Source organism: Phoenix dactylifera, chromosome 6, assembly GCF_051530095.1.
Source record: "Phoenix dactylifera cultivar Ajwa chromosome 6, Ajwa_hap1_PhDact_Kaust_v1.1, whole genome shotgun sequence".
NCBI classification, from domain to species: domain Eukaryota; kingdom Viridiplantae; phylum Streptophyta; class Magnoliopsida; order Arecales; family Arecaceae; genus Phoenix; species Phoenix dactylifera.
The window spans coordinates 31,993,744-32,011,284 of record NC_143195.1 but is presented as its reverse complement, the minus strand read 5'-3'; the positions used below and the strand labels follow the sequence as shown (position 1 = coordinate 32,011,284).

Here is a 17,541-nt window from a genome sequence, read left to right as displayed (position 1 = left end):
AAAATAAAATAAAAAATAATCAAAAAATAAAAAATCAGCTCCCCTCTTCTACTATGAAGCAACACAGATCTCAACCGATTGCCATCTACACTTGTTCTAGATGATGATAATAATTGACCACAAAAAACCAAGATATTAGGGTTATACGTAGACTAAAAAACGAACGGGCAGAACAAAATAAGCCCTGCTACCAAATTAACACAAAATAAAAAAAACAAAAAAAATAAAAAAAAAACTTTCAATATTATGTATTCTTAAATTTTAATAATAATAATCATCTAAACTAACTTACTAATAGATTTGTAGAGAGAATCCAAAATTTTAATCAAAATTCATATTAAAGAAATACTAAAAACCTTATAAAAAATCTAATCTTAGAATCCATAAATTCTAATCCCAAAATCCATATAAAAATAATATTTTTTTCACTTCCCAGATAAAATAAAAATTCTTAATTTTCTATATTTGCATCAATAAGTGCCTCTAGATATCTTTCATAATACCTCACCAGAAAACTAAGAGTGGGTGGTGCCAATCGCAACAGCAGTTGCATCTTTCCACTTGGCATTCGACTCTTCCACCCCAAGGAGCTGAGAGGCAACCTTACGAGACTGACCGTTCCACTCCAAATCTTCAACCCACTTTTTTCTAGCATAGAGATGGAACTTTCCACCAGATGCTCTGGGACCTCTATTTCAGGTCCAATAGACAGGAATGCTAGATTTAAGAACCACTCTAACATCAACGAAATGTTGGGCAAACATCTCGCTACAAGCAACCACAAGACACTGGCAATTTTAGACAAGGTAAAACCAAGATAACATTGAAGCACCGAAAACAACATGAGTTCATTGTCTGCAACTTTTAACAGCGAAACCAAAACCATAAGACCCAAAAAGGACAACATTACAACAACCAACCAGCATTTCTTCGTTCTTTTTTCCGTTTCAGACATTTCATTCCTTGGGAGATGATCAGAGAGCGATCGCTGGCAGAACCTGAGTCAATACCCGAACCACCACCATTGCTCTGTGTTAAGGATTATAGTACCGTGCCCATCTCCTTTCTTTTCCCTCCTATAATCAGCAGCAGCGAGAGAGAAAGCACAAAGGATGCGCTTAAACACACTATCTCCTCTAACTTCCCATATCTCCTTACCACTTAGCAAAGGTTCTTTACTGCGCGGTTCGTTCTTGACTCGATCCATAGCCATCACCCATCACCTCTCTCTCTCTCTCTCTCTCTCATAAATTAACAAAAAAATAAGAAGGCAAAGAGGGAAGCAAAGAGGGAGTTGGTGCAATTACTAAGGGTCGCAGTGGAGGGCGGCTTTAATCTTCTGGACGGTGCAGGAGATGAGATTGTTGACCGTCTCCACCGACTCGACTGAGAGCTTGGCTGTAGGCTGGCTGTTGACCAGGATTTGGAATGCCACCGTCAGAAGCGAACCCCCAACCTTATGAGCTCCTCCACCGCCGCCACCGCCGCCGTCCGGCAGGATGGCGAAGCCCGACGGAAGGAGGGCCACATAGGCGGAGTCACCGCCGTTCATGACCACGTGCATGGCAGGTATGTCCACCGGCGCGTACACCACCATCGACCCCGACGCGTCCGTGCACGTCTCCTGCAGTATCAGCATGCTGCTCTGGTTTGCGCTCACCGCCTGGTGGACATTGAGTTAATTGCATCCCAACCAATAAAATCCGTCAAAAGATAACCAAATGAAAACCAAAAAAATATTTAATCTTTATTGCTACCTCAATGATCTACTAAAATGAACATGATATGATGCATTAAGTTAATTTTTATTTAAATTACACAGTTATGGCATTCGGAGTGCATTCAAAAAAATAATTAAGATACATTAGCTTAAATTTTTAAAAATAGCGCAATGATGGACTACGTAACAAATTTACGTAAATGCCACCAAGCCAGTCCCGAGTTACATGTTGCCCTAAGAGAGCTGAAACTAAGATAAAAGGTTAAAAAACACAAAACATTAACATGTTCATGTCAAAATTGCATAAAGGACACTCTTATGAATATTTAGAGGAAAAGGGGAGAGAGAGAGAGAGAGAGAGAGAGAGATTGCAGGGGATCAACTTGACGTCAGAAGTGGGAAAGAGCAGCTGCCAGCCGGTCATGTCAACTCCTGTTCTGCCTTTCTGCTGACCTTACCCAACCCTCCTCTCTCTCTCTCTCTCTCTCTCTCCCCCGTACTGAGTTCCCATGCCCAGAGTCTGCTTTACTACAAACATACAACTTTTTATTTTTCACGAAATTTTTCTAGAAAACTTTTGAACTCACGAAAAGACGGAAAAGAAAGAAAAAGTAAAAAGAAAGGCAGGAAGAGTAAACAGAGAAATAGAGAGAAGGAAAGATGAAGTTGATGGTGGGAAGCAAAGCAATAATGATACTGACGCTGGCACGGAGGAGGGAGACGGCGTTGCCGTGGTCCTGGCCCTTCGCAATGTGCGCCATCTCCTGCATGGGCCCCCCGTTCGACAGTATGTCCCACTCGCTACGGAGCCGCTCATCCCGGAGGAAATCAAACAGCCGCAGCGGCGAAACCGGCAGCCACACCGACGTAGCCGCGCTCAGCACCACCCCCGGCGGCTCCCCGGGATCATCCACGCTCTGCCTCGTCATCACTCTCACGTCCTCTCCAATATTCCCCAGGCTGAGCTTGCTCCACTTGTGCGCCGACGACGCGCACACCCCGGCACAGAAATTATCCGTCATCCTCTGCGCCAGCTTCAGCATGCTCCTCCTCCCACTCGCTGTTATAGCTGCTCCATGCCATCAAAACGAAATACAACACCACATTAGCATCGACGACGACGACGACGGCCATCAGAACAATATCATTTGGAACATATACGTTGTTGCCGGACTTACGGGTGTGGTCTCGGGTTGGGAGGGAGGAGGACATCAGAATGGCGAGGCACTCGCACTGGCGCTGGAGAGTGGCAACCCAACGGCGTGCCCCGAGGCCGAGGCCGGAGCGGAGGAGGGGGCGGTACAGCGGGTGCACGGCGGCCTCGTCGTACTCGGCGTGCTCCACCCATGTGACCTGCGCGCCATAGCGTCGTTAGCTCATTAATGCCCTGGTCTGCCACCACCTCCGCAATTACACCGCCGGACCTTGATAGGGCGTCCCGCCTGACGCGAGACACTCTACCACACACACACAGGGCGGGGCAGCACAACAAGACAAAACACCATACCCGCTTCCGAGCTGCCTACACATGGCGCTGACGGTTGAGGATTAAAAACGCCAGCCCCCACCAAGCTTTTGACTATTGGCCTAGCATCGAGATGCGGACCGGATGGAAGAAAAAACGATAGCTAGAAGTAGAGTTAGGACCTCTACCTCTGCATTGGATGCGTAGTAAGTAGTAGGTTTCCTCGGGCAACGCAATGGCCCTGAATCCTGATGCCTAGGGAGGAAGATATGAACAAGAAATGGGAATAGAAACTATACATATGGAATTGATTAGGTAAACTAGGATTATCTTATTCTTAATGCAAGAAGGAGCTCCGTTTCACGAGGGCTTTGCGCGAAAGTCAAAGAGCCAGACAGCTTAATCAGCTTAAGATCCGGGAAGCGAGGGGGGTAAGAGAAGGAGAGGCTTCCATGGATTATTATAGAATAGAACTTGGAGGAAAGGGAAATGAAACCGAAAAGGAGGACGAGGACGGGGGCGGAGGCGACGGCCGAGTCTCGATTAGCGGATTTCAAAATGCGCGGCGAGCGTGGAGAAGCGTGATCGATGGCGAAAACAAAACATAACAAAACGCATGGATTGAATATGGACAGCAAGCAACCCAGCGGTGATGCATCATCCGAGGATTAGAAGAAGCATCTAAATTCCAAACCCTTCCCAAAAAAAAAAAAAAAAAAAGGAGATACACGCCTGGGGAGTGCGGTGAATCGAAGCTTGAAGGTATAGAAAATTCATGGTAATCCGCAGCCCCCGCTGACTGAGATAATTGAAAGAATCGAAGGACACGACCCGATCATATTTTATGCAAGCCCGAGATTAGGCCTTGACTAATGTACACGGAAGCATCGGGGATCCAAAACAAATGACACTGACTTACAAATCAACAAATCCACCGTGCGTCACAGCTCAAGCCATATATTGGTACTCCAATCAATGCAAAGATAGCAAGGGGCATAAAAAATTAGGAAAATCTCGTGACTTCGCTAAATGGGATGAGCAGCGCAGTGAAGAGAAGTGTGAGAGTATTCACCTTCGAATAGCCGTTAGGCATGTCCTGAACCACGCAACCAGAAGGCAGCCTGCGGCACTTCATATTGGCCGTAGGGACAGAAGGGTTCTCTCTAATTCCATCGATGGAGACATCGACCACAGCCCAGGCACCCTCGGCGATCTGCTTGCAGAATCTGAGGAAATTTACCTCGCGAACCGGAACTAATGGGGAAAGAACCTGGAGCTCCGCATACATCTGGAATCACAGACACAATGGTTGTAAGAATTGAATCATATGTGATGGATGCAATTGAACAAAACGTTTTCAAAAAGAAGCACCATCAGAAGGCCATGAACTCACAAGCTGGAGGGTGGCATTTCTAGTACCACCCATGCCACTGGAAATTACTTCAGTGGTGGTGGATCTCGCAATCACACAAGGGAACATATCTGCCCATCGGGTCTGCAGGATTGAAAAATTTTCCCAAGCATTAGCAACATATGAATCATGGAAAAACTAAGAAATTATCAGGTCTGCCTTGACTGTAAATATGCTGAAGCATGGATGATATGATGCTAGCTAGTTACGAACCTAAAACAAAAAAAAATAAAATAATTCATACTAAAATAGGCCAAGCGCGACAGAACTTCGATAGCTCAGATCGACGAGAGGAAGTGCATGCAGAAGAAGATGATAATATGAAACTAAGCAACTGCTACAACAATATCCTCATATTCGGAGAGAGAGTAGAGGCGGTGTCTTGGTTACCGCATCCATGAGAGTCTCGACGAGGGCCGAGCTGTTGATGATCACCAAACCAGTCTCCCTGGTGGCCTCCGACACGAATCCAACAGGCTTCATCCCGATGCACCGAGGGAACACCCGCTCGTACTCCTCATCGTCCAGCGTCTCTTGAACCCCTTCTAAGCTTGGAACCCAGAGGGGCTCATCCATCTGGGCCATCTTCACCAGCTCATCCATCGCAGCCAGCGCAAGCTCCAACAGCATGGTCCTCTCCCTCTCGACCCCACCCATGGTGCCGATAGGCCTGACAGGAGTAATAACACTTCCCAGCGGGCTCGACGCCCCGGTGGGGAAATCAGTGACCACGGGCAAGTTCATAGGCACCGAGCCCAACCCAGCAAACGCAGTCGTGCCGACCGCAAGCTCCAAGCTTGAGTTCAGAAAGGGGAGAGGAAGTGGACTGGCCAAGGCTGAAATAGGCTTGCCTAAGAATTTCCCGGCGAGGGCACAGACTCGATCGAGCTCGTCTTTGAGACGGGCATTCTCAATCCTCAGGTGCTGTTCTTCTAGAGAGATCTCCCCGAGGACCGCCGGCCCGCCGCAGTTGCTGCAGATGGGGTTCCTCATCGCCTCCCTGATCGACATGTTCTCGGCCCGGAGCTTGTCGTTCTCCTGCTTGAGGATCGCGTTCTCGTGACGTTCCATTTGGGTCTGATTTCAATAATTTTGGGAATTAATTAGAAGATGCACTACAAGGACATGAGAACCTAAAAATGATGGAGAAATCAAAACCAGGTTTTGAAGGCTTCCGGGTTGTAGAGTACTAAGACCTTCATCTGGGTACGGCGGTTCTGGAACCAGAACTTGACCTGGCGACCCTCCAAGTTGAGCCTTCTGCTGAGCTCCTGCCTTTGTTTCTCGTCCGGGTGAGGGCACTCCTTGAAGAGACTGTAACGAGGAAATAAACGTTCGGAACCAAAGAAGCGAGAGAATGGTACGTAATGGAAGAAGAGAATTATGGAAATGGATGCCTTACGCTTCGAGCTCCTGGATCTGCTGAGGGGTGTGGCGGTGGTATCTCTTCTTCTTCCGAGGGTTCTCCTGGTCTATATCGTCGCCGGAACCGCCTTCAAGGTTGTCGCTCCCCGATTTGCTCTCGTTCTCATCCTCCTTGTGAGTACCCACCGCATCCAAATCCCGCCCTCCTTCTCCTCCTCCTCCGTAGCCGCCGCCGCCGGCTGCACCACCGACGATAGATGCCAGACTCCTGTCTCCTTGCCCTTCCATGTTTGTTTGCTGGCGGAGAAGAAGACCCCAAGCCAAATCAACTAAAAGGACTATCAAAGATTTTTTTTTTTGTTGTTTTTAGAAAATAAGAGAGAGAGAGAGGGAGAGAGAGAGAGGGAGGGAGAGCGTGGGGAAGGAGTTCATTGAGATAGGGTTACCAGGGCGAGGGAGAGGCCAGGAGAGCTGAGCAAGGGCTTGGAGAGGGAGGAGGAGACGAGACGCGGCTGGGAGATGGCGCCCGCGGGCATGGCGGAGCTGCCGTACGGGAAGTCAGCCGCGACCCGAGCGCCACCGGAACCACCGTTGAACAAGCCACCAAAACTCATCAATGAACCCCTCTTATTATTCTCTCTTCTCAACTCCTCTTCTTCCCCAGCTTGCTTTTATTTTTTCGCTTACAGCACTAGTAATACCGGCGGTAGTACTACTAGATCTACCAGAAGCCGTCTCTCTTTTCCAACACAAATTTTCTCAATTTCCCAGAGACACGATCACAGGACAGGAGACCAAGAAATAAAAGATGATAGAAACAAAAGAAGAAATAGATAACAAAAGATCGAAAGGAACGGAGAGATCAGAGGAGGCAAAAGCATACACGGGTTATGAACAAATGCCTCCAGCTCCCTCTCCCTCTGTCACAGTAGGGCAGAAAGAAAGAGAAAGAAGCCAAGCGAACCCGCTAGCACCTCGTTCTCTTTCCGTCTCCCTCTACCTCCCCTGCCCCCTCAAAACCCTAAACCAACCCAATCCCACCGCAAGAAGAATAACAAAAAATATATATATAAAATCCACAGAACAAACGACTCAGCCCTCAAGCCTTTTCTCTAATGCATGACTCTCGGAGCAAGAAGAGGAGGCTGCCAAGATAGAGACGCTTCAGAAGCATAGAAATGGCAGGAGCTGGAGCGAAGACGGAAAAGGTAGAAAAATAAAACCCCACACATGTGGACTCGTGGCCTCGGAAAACAAAGAGAGAAAATCCCAGAAGAGAGAGAAATGCGCAGTGACCACCAGAGGTGAAAGGATGGGGGGTCGGTTGACCGTCCCCACCGTTTTTCTCGTAAGAGATAAAAAAAAAAAAGTCAAGCCTCCGGATAAAAAACTGGACTCTAGATAGGAACGGAAGTTCCCCTCGCCCTTTCCACAGTCCCCACTCAGAGGTCCCACTCCCAGTAAAAAGCCAAAGCTGGCAGCAGCAGAGGTGAAATTGGGAAGCCAATAGTGTTTTTAGACCCCTCTCTTGTCCCCTCCTCACCCCAGACCACCACCACCCCCCGCTTCCTTTCTCTATCTGTAGCTATAGCTAGCCAACAGGCGTCGTCGAACCGAAAAAGAAGCGATAAAAGTGGAGTGAAAAAAAAAAAAGAAATATTAAGAGAGAGAAACAAAAAAATCTATGAAAAAAAGATGGGAGCGAAGGCTGACTTGCGGGTTGGAAGGGCTCGAGAAAGCAGGGCACCAGTCAAAGGCCGCCCCCAGAGAAAAGTTGCTGAGTTAAAAGGTCTGACCCCGCCCTCGGCCTCGTAGCCGGACCGGCTTCCATGGCTTCTCTCCCTCCCTGGGCCTTCTTCTAGCTTTTGCCTTTACAAACAAATAGAAATGCTCTGCTTTGCCCTGCTTCTCAGATGAAAAAATAGAGTCTAAAAAGGCTTGGCTCTTGAAGAAGGGCTGAGGTTTTAAAAAACGGAAATGCCCGCACGGTGTTAGGTGCGAAGACTAGGGAGTTCTTTTATAATTATTCTACGCTTCCTCGGCCGTCTGATCTAAACACGGCAAGGATCGCCCTTATGACCTGGAAATCTAACGCATCGGATTAGAGCGTTGCCGGATTTAGGAAAGAAATCGGGGACGGGTGGTAAAAAAACGTGGTGGAGGAGCGGATCAGGACGCCATAAATGAGCGGAGCTGAGGCTCGGGCGTGGGGCGTGGGGCCCGGAGATATTGCTGGGTGCTCGAATCGTGGGTGTGGATTCCCGTGCATGTGTGCGTGCTACCCACCAGCGTGTCTTAATTTATTAGTCTCTCCCCACAGGCTCCATGGCCATGAAAATGCTGATATTTTTCTTCTCCTCTAAAAGGGATTTGATATTGGAAGAACTTTGTGAGAATTTTAATGAGGATTCGATCGAGTGCTCACTGGTCAAGAATCCAGCACGCTTGGCTTTCCATTGCCACTCTTTTGAGTATTTTATGTCCTTAGAAGTTCATGGATAATAATCTCCTCTATTTCAATTTCTACGCATATTGTTAATTTCATTTCTTTTTAATTGCGACAGAAGTCTAAATTAGTAAATGCAACTTTATGGGAAAATGACTAGTATCTTGTAGCAATGAAGCATTGATGTGAGAAAAAACAAATATTCAAAAAAATATATAGTAAATGAGAGAAATTTTTTGAAAAAGATAAATTATGATATCATCAATGATTTTGTGTCTGTCATATGGGGACCTTTGTTGATATTAGAAATAATTTGGGCATCCTCCTAAAATCTCCAAGAAATGCATCCAACTTGCCTCAAAGTAAGCTTGCTAAGGTGTGATGTCGCTTTTCCCAGCTATGATTTGCATCTTTATTTGGGATTGTTTTGTTGGTATCTAAGGTAATCTTGTTGATTTAGATGTATACAAAAAGGTGACAATATCATTTATGTTACTCTTTAAATTCACTCTCTTGAGTTAGAAGAAATTCAGTGCTCCGGCTTGTTGTATATTCATCTATTTCGCAAATTTAGAAATATTGAAAGGCAAGGAGTTATTGACATATGGTCCTAACTATGCATGAATGGAAAAATTATCTAAAATCAATTTGGTAAGCGTTTACGAGGAGTTAAAATTTAAGAAAGTACAGATTCCACATTTCCAAGGGTCTAATTTGTTGTGCTTATTACTATGATCACACAAGATTGATTTTGACTATAAAAAAAAACAATCCACTCTACCTTATTGCTTTGCCTGGTTTTTATAATTGCCTTTCCTAAAATAATTGCCTATTATATTTCACTTGAAATTGTAAAGCTCCTTCATACACTCAACAATTCACTTAATTAGTGATAATATATTAATATGTGCTGTTTATATTGTTTACATGTTTATAAGTAAGCAATAGGAAGACAGGTAAAAATGTTTGGCACAAAATTTATACCTTGTGAACTCACAAAGTTGCGTGAATAATTCTGTTGACTTAAATCGACTTCTTTGTCAAACATATCAAACTTTAACCATGCGAAAGATAGTGAATAGAAAAATAATGATCTACATCTATTGTAATAGACCAGGAGCACATGCAAGGTATTTTAATCTTTTGAAGATTGAATCTTCAAAACAATCCTTGAAATAGGATTTATTTGCCAAATTTTACGCAAAATAGCTCATAAATGAGGAAACTCTTAATTGGCAAATACTTTACAATTTAAAAGATTTTTGCTCTAAACTTTCGACAAATTTAATCATCTCTATCGTACACCAAATAGAAGAGAGAGACTAAGAAAGGCAATCATAAAGCTAAACATTGATAACTATGCCCTAAATTAGCAATTAATATGAGCAAATGCCAAGTAAAACCATTAATGCAATGAATTATTTTTTCTCTATATTTGTTACATGTTATGTGATCGATAAAATCCATCGACTATTCATTTGAGTTGTAAGATGGTTAGTAAAGAACATTTTTTGTTCTATCCTTATCATGCTAATAAACATTTTTTGGTTAATTGTGCCAATAAGCTTCTACTAAACAATTAGTAACCTCGCTAGCACTTGTATTGGAGAGAGGTGCTGAATGGCATTTTTGTTGTTACACAAAAAATTATAAAATAATCTAGAATATTTGATAGTTTAATACTTTAATAAGATGACTCTTCTTCAAAAAGCTATATAATAGTATAAGTTGCCAATTAGTATCGTTAAATGGGTATTAAATACAGAACTATGAAATTTTGTCAACAATTGTTCGAGGCAGTATGTTAGTCCCAAAAAAGTCATAATTTTAAAATCGTTAAATAGTACAAGTCCATCGGCCTTGTAGGTAATTTTAGTATTTCCAAGTGACCAAATTAATTCACGATATGATATATTGCAATGCTACTTGATTTTACCACATTTAATCGGTATCCTTACAGAAATGTAGGTTCCTTTGCCAAACCTCAAAAACGTGAAAGCAAAATGGTCAAAAAATATTCCTAGAGATGTATAGCTATATTAAAAGGTATGGATAATTATTGAAAGGTGTATAGCTAGACTCATTTGATAGAATAAGTCATCCTTATGATTTTCAATTATAGGAGCATATTTATGATGATCGTTAGTTTCATTTAGACAATGCACAATAATGTTAGATAACTAATTCATGCATTTATGTTTTATAGTTATTAAGCAAAAGCAGTTGGTGATTTCTATATCATAGATTTCATTTATGATACAAATTCATATTCTATGAGAACAAACAAAAGTAGACAAATTATTAAACAATAAGGACTTATGTCTGCATACAGACCTTCTCCCTCAGCATAAAAGCTTCACTTTCCTCTAGTAATGTTTTGACACATGCAATAATGCAAGGATTTTCTGCTTCTTGTGTCAAATAGTCATTGGTTTTCATAAAGATTTGTCAGTTTGATGTCCATCTGAATACAGAGGTTTATTTATGAAATAGAACTTTTGTTATCGAAAAATAATTATAAATATTAGTCTTTGTGCCATTGGAAGAAGAGCAAAGCTTTGGTGGATTACATAAGGAAGCTTCAAATTAACACATTTAACCTATAATGCACCATTACTTTAATATATACAAGTACCTGTAGGGCAATGATAGCAATGGATTTTGACACAGAAATGCGCATGAAAGTCAACTTGAAAAGGCTTGATATGCATGCGTAGTAGTGTTATAATGGAAGTAAAATAACTCGGAAATTAGCTCTCATTTCGAGAGTGTCAGGTCAAATATATGGAAGACTAAATTGGATTCATCATTCATGTATGAAGTTTCTTTATGAAACTGAGATTTTTTTTTGAGTTGAGTGGGAAACTGGAACTGGAACTGGAACATTCATCAATAAAATTCTGGACAAGTTATAGCTAGTGTTGGTGGAAAAATGGACCACCCCACAAATGTAATTATAGCACCTAAATCCATTAGCAAGCTCGAGCCCATCCTAAGTGATCGGGCTCTTCCGCTCTCGAGCTCATCCTAAGTGATCGGACTCTTCCGCTCTCGAGCTCATCCTAAGTGATCGGGCTCTTCCGCTCTCAAGCTCATCCTAAGTGATCGGGCTCTTCCGCTCTCGAGCTCATAGACCAGAGAACCGAGACCAGAGAGCCGAGACCAGAAGGCCGAGACCAGAGAGCCGAGACCAGAAGGCCGAGACCAGAGAGCCGAGACCAGAAGGCCGAGACCAGAAGGCCGAGCACAGCAGGCCGAGCCCATGCCTTAGCCAAATATCCAATTTCCACCTAACCCTCTAAGGGACCTGACAACTCCACTATAACCTGCCACTATCTCCAAGCCATCAAGGCATAAGATCTTCGCAGGTATTCGGCACGACCTGCCATTAATGCACGAGACTCTCTCAAGTCTCCGATGCACTCAGTCATTTAATGAACACGGCCCAAGACGATCTCCGGATCACTGAACCATCAGAACGTATGGCTCTCCCTGACCGCCGGTTCATTCGGTAATAAATGCACTTACCATCCACGGACCCCAGGCCCACCACAGCCGGCGGTTCAACCACTCCAACAGGTCCGATCGACCGTGACAACTCCCTGATTCCGGTCTGATCCGGTCCCGTTCTCCATTACGCCATTAATGGGCCAAATCGTGCCCAATTATTACAAAACAGGACAAACCTCCTGTCACCTCCCAGGTAACAAAAATCCTCCTATAAAAGGAAACCTGGGGGAAAAGGGAGAGAGGACAAAAAACAAGAGAAAAAACCCGGAGCTGGAGAGAACCCTCCTAGACTTGGGGGAAAAAGGAAGAAAACAGCACAGACACAATTGAACACAAGATTCTCTTTGTCTTCTCCACATACTCTCTTCCCTGCTCTCTCCACATACTTGTCCCCTCTGACTTAGGCATCGGAGGGCCGGCGCCGGGAGCCCGGCCACCGGCTTTTTTGCAGGACTGGACGCACCACCCCTCTTCTCCGCTCTCTCATCCCCACGGAGGACGCAGTCGGCCGGCGCACCGCCGTCCGCCCTCCCGGCAGCGGAGCCCCTCCTTCCCCGGCTTCGCGGCGGCCCCCGGGTGCAATTTCCAGCAACAGTTGGCGCTAGAGGAAGGGCCCGAGTTCGCTGCCATGAAGCTAAGAAGCAAAGGGGCTTCCAACGCCTCTCGACGTCCTCCACCCAGTCCTGAGCATTCCGTCCGGAACTCACCACCTCCGGCTGAGTCAACCCCTCAAGTTCGGCCGGAGCAGTTTGATGCCCTGGTGCAACAAGTGCAAGCCTTGGCTACCGCTGTCCAAAGCTTGCAACCCAGGGGCATCCCAACGGCACCGCCTCCTCCGGCTCCAGCTCAACCGGAGCCTCCTACAAGCGGACTTCCCCTTCGAGGTCAGGACTCCCAAGTCCAGGCCTCCCTCTAGAGAGAGCACCCAACCAGAGGCTACGGAGGCTGGCCACAGCCTTCAGAAGCTGAGTCAGTTCCAGGGCAACCTGCGCTCGAACGAACCGCTGCAGCGATCCTCCAGAATGATGAACTCGACAAGAAGGTCGAGAAGCTGGAGCGCCAAATTCAGGCACTCCACGGGAGAAAATCAGGACGTGATAACGACTTCGAGTTCACTACAAAGTCTCCCTTCTCCCCGGAGATCGAAGATGAACCAGTCCCACTACGGTTCAAGATGCCCCAGGTGGAGCCCTACAACGGCAAGGCTGATCCCCTTGACCACCTGGAGAGTTACCGGGTCTTAATGGCCCTACAAGGAGCCTCGGAGGCCATGATGTGCAAAGCTTTTCCGGCGACACTCCGAGGGCCAGCCCGGCTTTGGTTCACCGGGCTGAAGCCGAGTACTGTCTCCTCCTTTGAGCAGCTCGGCAGGCAGTTTGCCAGTAATTTTGCCGCTAGCCAGCCCCAGCGGCGGACGTCGGACTCCCTCCTTGACATCAAACAAAAGGAGGGAGAGTCCTTCAAGGAGTACTTGGATCGGTTTACTGCCGCAACATGGGAAGTCCGGGAGCTGGACCAGTCAATCGCCATGTCGGCACTAAAGACTGGAGCCCGGTCTTACAGGTTCCTCTTCTCTATCGAGAAGAACTTTCCTGCGGACCTCACCGAAATGTTGGCCCGAGCTCGCAAGTACGCCAAGGCTGAGGAAGCCATGGCCTCTCGGCGGGAGGAAGCCGAACAACCTGCCAAGATGCAGAAGAAGCACCAGGAGCACTCCCAACCAAGTAGCAGATTCCCCTGGCGTGAGAAAGAGCCTCCTTGGCCCAAGAGCCTAGCTCGCCCGGGGTCTCCCCTCCAAAAATTTCAGACGTACACTCCTCTCACATCCACCCGAGCAGAAATCCTCATGGAGATTGAGGGTCGGGGCTACCTCCGACCTCCATTGAGAATGCGTCCGACAGAGTCGCGGAAGCACTCGAAAAAGTACTGCCGCTTCCACCGAGATCGCGGCCATGATACGGAGGATTGCTACGAGCTTCGTGATGAGATCGAGGCACTTGTCCGCCGAGGTCGGTTGAGTTATTTTGTCCGTGATCATGCCTACAGGAGAGAGCCCGAGGAACAAAATCCAGTGCCGCATAAGGAGCAGAATGACAACTGACCTCTCACGGGCATCATCAATACCATCAGAGGGCGGGCAACTAGAGGCACCAGAAGCTCCGAGCTCGGAAAAAAGAGCTTCCTCAAAGCATCCGTGCACTGTGAAAGTCACATCTCCTTTTCTGATGAAGACCAAAAGGGTGTTGAGCCCTCTTTATGACGACGCTGTAGCTATTTCCCTCATCATTGCAAGGCTTTAAAAAAAAGGATTTTAGTACATAATGAAAGCTCGGCTGATGCCTTATTTTGTATGCCTTCCAAAGGATGAGCGCTCCTCTGGCTAGATTCATAGGAGATTCTACCCCAAGAAAGTACTATGAAGCTAAATCCTTTCATGGTCCAGAAGGCTGCCGAGCTCAGAAGAATGCCGAGCTCAGAAGGCCGAGCTCCGAAGGCCGCCGAGCTCAGAAGGCCGAGCACCAAAGGCCGCCGAGCTCAGAAGGCTGCCAAGCTCCGAAGCCCGAGCTCAGAAGCCCGAATGCAGAACACCTCCCCCAGAATCGAGCCAAAGAAAGCTAGTGCCAAGCTAAGTCCTAAGGGACTTCGAAGCTCGGAAGCCATCAAAATATCTCCAAAAGGGACAAGACACCACTTTGGCTTCAAATAATTTCAATATTTTATCTATTTCCAGGTCGGAGAATCCAAAAAACGACCAACGTCGCCCCGAATAGGGCGCACGATCGCTAACGGACGAAGTCCGTCTCCTGTATGCGTCTCCAATGATGCTCTGGCTAAGCTCGGGATGCCGACTCGACGACACTCGACTCCATTCGACGCCATTCGACGACACTTCGACGCCATTCGACGCCATTCGACGACACTTCGATGCCATTCGACGACACTTCGACGCCATTCGACGCCATTCGACGACACTTCGACGCCATTCGACGCCATTCGACGACACTTCGACGCCATTCGACGCCATTTGACGACACTTCGACGCCATTCGACGCCTCCTACGACAACACGCCCCGATCTGAGTGGGGGCACCCTGCTGAGTCGACCACAACCCAAAGAAGGCCGCTGAGTCGACCTGAAGCACTTAACTCCAACTGCATGAGAGGTACCCATTTACTTAATGTTTCTACATTAATGTCTCTACATTGTCTATCCTATTCTTGGATTTCTCTGCCGACGTCCCCAAAGAACGGAGTCCGAGCAGAGAAGCGTCTTCAGTCGCCTCGGCGCAAGGACGCACACGGTACAAGGTACCCATTCATTTAATGTCTTTACATTCTCATTTATCTTTACTTGGATTCTTCTCTGCCGACGTCCCCAAAGAACGGACTCCGAGCAGAAAAAGCGTCTTCAGTCGCCTTGGTGTAAGAACGCTCACAGCACCAGGACGATCGATGACTGAACTACTTCCTTTGCCCGAGCCAAAAAGCAGCTCGGACTCGGAAGTCGGGGGGTAGTGTTGGTGGAAAAATGGACCACCCCACAAATGTAATTATAGCACCTAAATCCATTAGCAAGCTCGAGCTCATCCTAAGTGATCGGGCTCTTCCGCTCTCGAGCTCATCCTAAGTGATCGGACTCTTCCGCTCTCGAGCTCATCCTAAGTGATCGGGCTCTTCCGCTCTCAAGCTCATCCTAAGTGATCGGGCTCTTCCGCTCTCGAGCTCATAGACCAGAGAGCCGAGACCAGAGAGCCGAGACCAGAAGGCCGAGACCAGAAGGCCGAGACCAGAGAGCCGAGACCAGAAGGCCGAGCACAGCAGGCCGAGCCCATGCCTTAGCCAAATATCCAATTTCCACCTAACCCTCTAAGGGACCTGACAACTCCACTATAACCTGCCACTATCTCCAAGCCATCAAGGCATAAGATCTTCGCAGGTATTCGGCACGACCTGCCATTAATGCACGAGACTCTCTCAAGTCTCCGATGCACTCAGTCATTTAATGAACACGGCCCAAGACGATCTCCGGATCACTGAACCATCAGAACGTATGGCTCTCCCTGACCGCCGGTTCATTCGGTAATAAATGCACTTACCATCCACGGACCCCAGGCCCACCACAGCCGGCGGTTCAACCACTCCAACAGGTCCGATCGACCGTGACAACTCCCTGATTTCGGTCTGATCCGGTCCCGTTTTCCATTACGCCATTAATGGGCCAAATCGTGCCCAATTATTACAAAACAGGACAAACCTCCTGTCACCTTCCAGGTAACAAAAATCCTCCTATAAAAGGAAACCTGGGGGGAAAAGGGAGAGAGGACCAAAAACAAGAGAAAAAACCCGGAGCTGGAGAGAACCCTCCTAAACTGGGGGGAAAAAGGAAGAAAACAGCACAGACACAATTGAACACAAGATTCTCTTTGTCTTCTCCACATACTCTCTTCTCTGCTCTCTCCACATACTTGTCCCCTCTGACTTAGGCATCGGAGGGCCGGCGCCGGGAGCCCGGCCACCGGCTTTTTTGCAGGACAGGACAGGACTGGACGTACCACCCCTCTTCTCCGCTCTCTCATCCCCACGGAGGACGCAGTCGGCCGGCGCACCGCCATCCGCCCTCCCGACAGCGGAGCCCCTCCTTCCCCGACTTCGCGGCGGCCCCCGGGTCCAATTTCCAGCAACAGCTAGAAAATGATGTCACGATGTATTACTTAAAGCCTAGCTTAAGCAATACAACATAAACCCCCCCCCCCCCCCCCCCCCCCCGACCCATACTAGAGAGAGAGGGACCCCTGCCATATGTAAATTTTCGACCGTTTGATTCTCGTTGTCTTCCCAAGCTAACAAAAAGCAAGCACCTTCAACCTTTTTAGAACATGAAAGAGGAAGCTGACTCTTGCTTGAATGGAAATTGATTAATTTGCATGGCTTAGTGATTATTATCTGTAATGGATAAAAATGGGTGAGCAAAACACATTTTATCCTTGCCCTTGTACTATGCGTACTAACCTAACGTATTAGAGACCTGCTCAAGGAAAGATGTCTTAAGACCTTTTCTGGTCTAGACTTTGGAGTATGGAAAGTTTCACTTTCAGAGATCAAAGTCTTGTAGACTTGTTCAACACTATCTTGGAAGTAAGTAGGCATGTGCAAACACTAAAATTCCCCACCTAAAAGGGCTAACATAGTAGAATCTTAATCACTTCGATGAAGTCAGTCATCCATGACTTCCTCTGATGGCGGGTAAACTTATGAGCTGGATATATACTTGGTCCATAATATTTATAATTAGGCTTTCCCGGCATTTAAAACCTATATGTGGCTTATGCGGCGCAAGTTATCGAATCATGCGCTCAGTGATAAAATTTTAATATTCACAAAAGCTTGTTTAATCGAATTTCAGAAATCCTACGTGTCTGTCAACTAAAAATATCACGTCGTCGCTCGCGTCTCTGGGCTATGTGATTGAAGTTTTATTTTCTTAAAGGATGGGTTCTCATAAATAACGAATTCATGGTACATCAACGGATCTTTGTAAAGAAAAGCATCATAGTTTTTTTTTTGGTAGGTCACGAGAGGTCACAAAGGGTCAGTATTCCGTGAGATTCTTGTGAACCCAGATTG

The 17,541-nt window shown here is 46.6% G+C and overlaps 1 protein-coding gene across 1 annotated transcript; it reads right to left on the bottom strand.

Moving 5' to 3' along the window:
- Positions 1–795: 795 nt before the first annotated feature.
- On the bottom strand, positions 796–7,951 carry LOC103711149 (homeobox-leucine zipper protein ROC5). Its single transcript, XM_008797180.5, has 9 exons — positions 6,408–7,951; positions 5,999–6,258; positions 5,793–5,910; positions 4,987–5,673; positions 4,579–4,680; positions 4,258–4,473; positions 2,899–3,073; positions 2,422–2,789; positions 796–1,663 (listed from the first exon to the last, which is right to left on the bottom strand). The coding sequence occupies exons 1-9, from the start codon at positions 6,573–6,575 to the stop codon at positions 1,307–1,309; spliced, it is 2,451 nt and encodes an 816-aa protein (XP_008795402.3). The 5' UTR covers positions 6,576–7,951; the 3' UTR covers positions 796–1,306.
- Positions 7,952–17,541: the final 9,590 nt, after the last annotated feature.